The sequence below is a fragment of the Neoarius graeffei genome, chromosome 8, assembly GCF_027579695.1.
Source record: "Neoarius graeffei isolate fNeoGra1 chromosome 8, fNeoGra1.pri, whole genome shotgun sequence".
Taxonomy (NCBI): Eukaryota; Metazoa; Chordata; class Actinopteri; order Siluriformes; family Ariidae; genus Neoarius; species Neoarius graeffei.
The window spans coordinates 32,741,755-32,749,098 of record NC_083576.1 but is presented as its reverse complement, the minus strand read 5'-3'; the positions used below and the strand labels follow the sequence as shown (position 1 = coordinate 32,749,098).

Genomic DNA, 7,344 nt, shown 5'->3' with positions numbered 1-7,344 from the left:
AGTGTTTAACAAAGGCGAAAGTGAACAATACGGCAGAGCTGACCCCGGGTATCTCCCATAATGCATTGCGGTAAACAAGTGATGACATAGTTATGGGTTAGGTCTATTGCCTGGTTCACTGTTTTACAATTTTGTCTGCTGTCCTAGATTGTTTACCTGTCTTCACTTTTATTAATAAACACACCTTCTGCACTTACATCCAACTCCAACCCCAACCTGACAGAATAAAAAAGCTGATAGAATACTTCGCCACTATGGATGTAGCAGAAATGAACCAGCATGCCCCTCTATGCTATTCCAGGATTTCTGTGCCTCAATCCCTAGCCATGTTTTTCTGGCCACTTTCCAGAATGGACACCTCGGCACCCTATGACGGAAAAGAATATCACTCGAGGATTCAGCCTGCAGTGTGCTTTTTTTTCTACACTGACCTGGAAGAGCCCAAGCCTCCAGAACCTGTCTAGGTCAGCTGCATGATTTCCTGGCTCACGGGATGAGCACGCCGATGGGCCGATTACCTCATAAGAGTAGAACGCCCTTGCCTGCAAAGCTTCCACACGTTTCATGTTATGCTATGGTTCCTGCATGAGACTGGCAATTTAGAGAAGGAGGACCCCATGAAATTTTTTGGGAAGGGGCTACCACATCGGAGGTCAACGCAGCGGCGCCAGAGGAGGCCATTGCTCCTGAGCTCCTCCCAGAGGCTGATGCAGGGCCAGTGGAGGAGGCTATTGCTCCAGAGCCAGTCCTACAGTCTGTTCCACAGTCAATCCCAGAGCCAGCACCTGAATCAAAGCTGGAGCCAGCACCAACTGCCAGAGTCAGAGCCAGTGCCTAAACCAATGCTACAGCCAGTGCCAGAACCAGTGCCAGAGACAGTGAAAAGCACCAGTGCAAGAGCCAGAGCCTGTGCCAGAGCTGGAACCAGAACCAGTGCCAGCGCAAGAGTCAGAGTCAATGCCAGAACCAGCACCAGAGCCAGTGCCACAACCAGAGCTAGTGCTGGAACAAGAATCAGATCCAGAGCCAGTTCCAGAATTGGCGCCAGAGGCTGACGGGGTGGCCTCTGTCTCAGACAGCTATGAAGACATCACTGTCCCGCTGCCACTCAGCTATGAAAATGTTGTTGTCACGCTGCCGCCCGGCTATGTAGACATCATTGTCCCACTGCCACCCAGCTATGATGATGTCATTGTCCCACTGCCAGCTGGCTATGAAGATGTTGTCATCCTGCTGCTGCCTGGGTATGAAGATGTTGTGGTCCCACTGCCACCTGGCTATGAAGATGTCGTAATCCTGCCACCAGGCCTTGACCAGGACAAGAGTGGTGCTCAAACGGAGGCTATGGCCAATCCAGAGCCCAAGCCCTGTCAAGAGCTTGAGCCCACATCCAGTCAAGAGCTTGAGCCCACATCCAGTCCAGAACTAGAGCCCATGTCCAGTCCAGAGTCCAAGTCATATCCAGAGCTTGAGCCCATATCCAATTCTGAGTCCAAGTCATGTCCTGAGCCCAAACCCATGTCCAGTCCAGAGCCCAAGCCCCCACCTGAGCCAAGAATCCGGTGCCACATCGGCACAGCACAGCACACTGATGGCACAGCATCCAGTATCAGGCCCTCATCCCTGGGGCCAGAGAGAATGGATTTAAGCTCCCAGAGGGAGCTCTTTGGGGGTGTTCTGTCACACCTGTGTGCCTTGGTGCATGCATTAGATAGACTCTTGCACGCACTCTGGATAGCATGTGCACCAAGTGGACTCTCTTGCGCGCGCGCGCACCATAAACGACTCACGCCTGCAAAGGATTAAGGCGCAACCAGCGTGCCTATATAAAGACTGTCAAAGCACACTTACTTGCAAAGTAATGAGTTGCATTGCTGACACTTTACTGAGCTTTGTTCATTGATTGTTCTCCTGGTTTCCTGATTCCCTGTTTCTCATGTTTCTTTCCTGCCTAGTCTTTGGGAGTCTGTTTGTGCCTCACTCGACCAATTGCCTGTTTCACCATTTTACGAGTTTGCCTGCCATTGTGGATTTTTTACGTGTCTTCACTTTTATTAATAAACACACCTTCTGTACTTACATCCATCTCCCATTCATTTCTGACAAATCTGTGCTGTCAGCTGTGAGCTGTAATCAGAAAATTACTAATTGACAACCAACCACCTGAGTTACTGTAAAATTGCATAACTTTTTTAAACAGTGTAATTAACCATATCATGGTCAGTGCAGCCTGAAAGTGACCCTGCATAAAATCGATGCTGTCTCCTCTCCTCTCTCCCATGTGCTAGAGATTGTGGTCGGTCAATACTGTTATTGCACTAATTGAAATTTAAAAGCAAATGTTAAAGGAATTTGAAAGTTTTGATCGGGCGGCATGGTGGTGTAGTGGTTAGCACTGTTGCCTCACAGCAAGAAGGTCCTGGGTTTAAGCCCAGCAGCCAGCAAGGGCCTTTCTGTGTGGAGTTTGCATGTTCTCCCTGTGTCTGCATGGGTTGCCTCCAGGTGCTCCAGTTTCCCCCACAGTCCAAAGACATGCAGGTTAGGTTAATTGGTGGCTCTAAATTGACCGTAGGTGTGAATGTGAGTGTGAATGGTTGTTTGTCTCTGTGTCAGCCCTGCGATAACCTGGTGACTTTTCCAGGATGTACCCCACCTCTTGCCCATAGTCAGCTGGCATAGGCTCCAGCTTGCCTGCGACCCTGTAGAACAGGATAAGCGGCTACAGATAATGGACGGATGGAAAGTTCTGATGTCCATAAAATCCAGTAATAACCTTACAGTGACTAACTTGGGTTTTAGATTTAAAAACAAGTATCTTACCTGTAGCACTATGTAAAAGTAAAAACCAAAATTCTTTTTCATTACCCTGTCAGGTACAAAATACATTTTTCAGCAAGAGGGATTCCTTATCATATGGGAGACAATATTGGTCCAATGTTCCAGCCATCTATTAGTCATGTCAAACTGTGCAATAAACTTTTCCTTGCTGCCAGATCTCACAGCTTTTGGAAGTTTACTGAAGATTTGCTTAGCACTAAGTGCAGTCAGTTGACAGTGAAGTAGGAAAACACAGAGGTTTTCAGGAGTCTTTCATCACTGGTCTGACATCTCCTACTGGAAAACATGAAAACATGGAGGGTGTCACAGTCCAGTCCAGTCCATCCATGCCTTAGATTGTGGGACTTCCACGCCAGCTCCAGGCCGGATCCAGGACAGGAATACAGTCCTTCCTTGCTGAAGGCCATTTCCTGAAGTGGCATTCCCACACCTGCTACCACTCCTTTCCCATCAGCCAGGGCTTTTTAAGAACTGTTTGGAGCTACCCCATTTGCCAGACTGTCTCTTGTAGACTTTCCTCGCCTTGCTACAGCTCATTAGTATTGTTTTTATTTATTTTATTTATTTAACCTTTATTTAACCAGGTAAAGCTTATTGAGATATAAAATCTCTTTTTCAAAAGCAACCTGGCCAAGAGGCAGCAGATTTTATAGTACAAACAATAATAACAATCATACAATAAATAAAAATATCAGAGATAGATTAACATCTGTAACACATTTTAACATCTAAATTAGAAACAGTGACAGCCCAATGCTTTTGAGTTTTGTAGTTTTAAGAATTCTAACAAAGCTATCAAAAGGAATCAAATCTGACAATTTTAATTCATCTTGCAGAAAGTTCCATGCAGAGGGAGCAGCAAAGCGAAGTGCCTTTTTCCCCAGTTCTGTGAAAACATGAGGGACAGTCAGAATAAAAAAGCCAGTGGATCGTAGGCTATAATGTCCATGATTCCTAACAAGGTAATTTCCAAGACAGGATGGGACCATACCAAGTAGAGTCTAATAAATAAAAGTCAACCAATGAGTGAATCTTCTAACAGACAGGGATGAGCATTCAGCTTTTTTGTACAAAGTGCAATGATGGGTCAGATTCTTGCATCCAGTGACAAACCTCAGAGCACAATGATACACAGTATCCAGAGAATGTAAACATGTAACTGGTGCATGTATGCACAGTACATCACCATAATCAAGCAGTGGAAGAAAGGTTGCTGACACGAGGCGTTTCCTGGCTCCAAGAGAGAAGCAAGATCTATTTCTAAAGTAAAAGCCCAATTTTACCCTAAGTTTAGAAACTAAACTTGAAATATGGTACTTGAATGTTAAACGTTCATCAACATGGAAACCCAGGTACTTATAGGATGAGACCAGCTCAATGGCTGTACCCTGGCAAGTTAAAACAGGGAGATTTTTTGTGTCTTCTTGATTCCCCCTGCCTGAATTTCTCCTTGTTTTTTGTCAAGTTTTTCTGTCCAGTTTTTTGTCCCTGTTTTTTGCCTGCCTGTTCTTTTGAATCATGTCTTTTGCTATCTCTGCCTGGATTTCCCTTGTCCCTGTGTTCATCAGTTTTTGTGAAGATTTTTCTGTCCTGTTTTTTTGTCCCAGATCGTGTCTACTTGCTCCTCTGTGTTTTTTTTTTTTTTTGACCTCCTGGCCTGTTTTTTTGACTACTGATTTTTGCCTGAGCCCTATTGTACCTTTGCCTTTCTGCCATCTACTTCATTAAAGAGGTTTTCTCTTTACACTGCCTGTTTTCTGAGTCTGCTCTTGGGTCCTCACTTCACCTCAGCTCACCATTCCTGACAGCAGTCTGGCCAACATGGACCCAGCAGATTTCGCCCAGCTAAGAGCAGCTGTGCAGAAACAGGGACCTCTCCTTGGGACCCACCAATAGGACATCCAACAGGTGAATCAAAACCTTGTCGGCATCTCTGACACTCTCAATCTTCTTGCCACTCAGCTACAACAGCTTCAAGAAATGTCTGCTCCTGCACAACCCCCTCCACCTATCGCTTCTCCAGCTCCTACTCCAGCCCTCGTCAGAGAGCCGAGACTTCCTGCCCCACAGCCATACGATGGAGAACCAGGTACCTGCAGATCATTTTTATCTCAGTGCTCGCTAACCCTTGAGCTTCAACCACTGGCCTTCCCTACAGAGTATTCCTGAATGGTCTACACCATCACTCTCCTCACTGGCAAAGCTAGGGAGTGGGGAACAGCCATGTAGGACACCAATACACCATGCTGTATCAGCTTCAAGGATTTCACAGAGGAGATGAGGCAAACCTTTGATCGCTCTCTGTCTGGCAGAGAGGCAGCAAGAGAAATCATGAGGCTGCGGCAAGGTGCCCGGTCCACTTTTGACTATGCAATTGAGATTTGCACTTTGGCGGCATCTTGTGGCTGGAATGAGTGCTTTGTTTGACACATTTTTGAATGGGCTGTCAGACTCCATCTAGGATGAGCTAGTCTCACGAGAACTGCCACCTGATCTCCCCAGTCTCATGGACCTCGCCAGTCATATTGACTCCTGGATCAGACAGCAGGTGAAAGAGAGAACTCTGACTAATCTTGCTCCCCCTCAGCCTCCTATTCCTTCCGCTGAGCCAATGCAGGTAGACCAAGTCCGCATCTCACCTGAGGAACGACAGCGCCGTCGGGATATGATGGCATGTTTTTATTGCGGACAGCTGGGGCATTTCTGCCAATCTTGCCCTTTAAAAGGAAGAGCCCACCAGTGAGTTTAGGGGTCCTGGTGGGCAATGTCCAGAATCAGCCCCTTACCAATTGACCGCTACTCCCAGCGGTCATTATCCATGGCAATCAGCCCCACGACCTCCGGGCACTCATTGATTCAGGCGCTGACAGAAACCTGATCTGCTTGACCACTGCCAAGCACCTGGGGATTCCACTACTGGCTCTGAGCCCATCCCTCACTGTCCTTAACATTAATGGTACTGGTCTGACCACCATCACCCATAGAACAGCCCTGGTCACCTTAAGAATTTCTGGCAACCACTCTGAATCCATCCAGTTTTTTGTCATGAGTAATCCCCATGTGCCCATAGTTCTTGGTCTGCCCTGGCTAACTCTACATAACCCCCATGTCAACTGGACTAACAACACCATTTTAGGATAGTCAGTTCTGTTTATCATCATGCTTAAGATCTGCCCTCCCTCACGCCGAGCTGCTCCAGCCCACCATTGGTGAATATCCTGACCTCTCTAACGTGCCTCCCAAGTATAATGACTTAAAACCTGTGTTCAGCAAGTCTCAAGCTGTTTCCCTTCCTCCCCATAGGCCCTATGACTGTGGAATTGACCTTCTCCCTGGGACTGCACCACCTAAGGAGTGACTTTACTCTCTCTCTCTCTCTAACTCTCCTTCTGGAAGGCAAGCCATGGATAAATACATCACTGAGTCCTTAGCAGCTGGAATTATTTGTCCCTCCTCTTCTGCAGGGGCAGGATTCTTTTTTTTATGAAGGAGAAATCCTTGCGCCCTTGCATTGATTACCATGGGCTAAATGACATCAAGAACTGTTACCCCCTACCTCTCATGTCTACGGCGTTTGAGTTACTCCAGGGAGCCCAGATTTTCACCAAGCTAGACCTGCATAATGCTTACCACCTTGTGAGGATCAGGGAAGGGGACGAATGGAAGACAGTGTTTAACACCCCCACAAGCCACTAAGAATATCTTGTGGTTCCGTTCGGCCTGACTAACGCTCCTGTGGTTTTCCATGCCCTCGTTAATGATGTCCTGAGGGACTACCTTAACATTTTTGTTTATCTGGATGATGTATTGATTTTTTTCCTGCTCCCTTGATGAACACCGCATATTCGTCAGGCAGGTCATTCAGCGACTCCTGGAAAATAAACTCTTTGCTAAGGCCAAGAAATGCAAGTTCCATAGAAGTTCTGTCTCCTTTCTGGGTTTCATTATCTCCCCCACACAGATTCAGATGGACCCCCTGAAACTCAAGGCAGTTACTGACTGGCTCACCCTGTCCTCTCGGCGAGAACTCCAGTGGTTTCTTGGGTTTGCAAATTTCTACAGGTGATTCATCAGTTACTTTAGTATGGTGGCTAGGCCCCTCATGGCTCTAATGTCCACCAAGGTCCCTTTCAGCTGGGAGGAAGGGGCCGAGAAGGCGTTCTCCGAGCTCAAACGAAGGTTCATGTCAGCACCTATACTCACCATTCCAGATCCATTCCAGCAGTTTGTGGTTGAGGTCAATGCTTTGGAGTCAGGGGTGGGGGCCATATTGTCCCAAAGATCGACTAGTGACAACAAGCTTCATCCTTGCTACTTCTTCTCTTGTTGGCTTTCCCCCTCAGAGAGAAACTATGATGTTGGCAATAGGGAACTGTTGGCCATTAAACTGGCCTTGAAAGAATGGAGACATTGGTTGGAGGGGTCAGACCTTCCCCTCATCGTATGGACAGATCACAAGAACCTCGAATACCTCAGGACTGCCAAGCGCCTCAATTCTCGACAGGC

The 7,344-nt window shown here is 47.1% G+C and overlaps 1 protein-coding gene across 1 annotated transcript in view; it reads left to right on the top strand.

Moving 5' to 3' along the window:
• The first annotated feature begins 957 nt into the window (after nt 1-957).
• LOC132889882 (protein TsetseEP-like) overlaps nt 958-7,344 on the top strand; it is a 33,006-nt gene continuing 26,619 nt past the window's right edge. Inside the window, exons 1-2 of the mRNA XM_060926704.1 lie at nt 958-1,606; nt 4,801-4,927. Of these exons, the coding sequence (XP_060782687.1) occupies nt 958-1,606; nt 4,801-4,927 (776 nt within the window). The remainder of the gene's footprint in view (nt 1,607-4,800; nt 4,928-7,344) is intronic.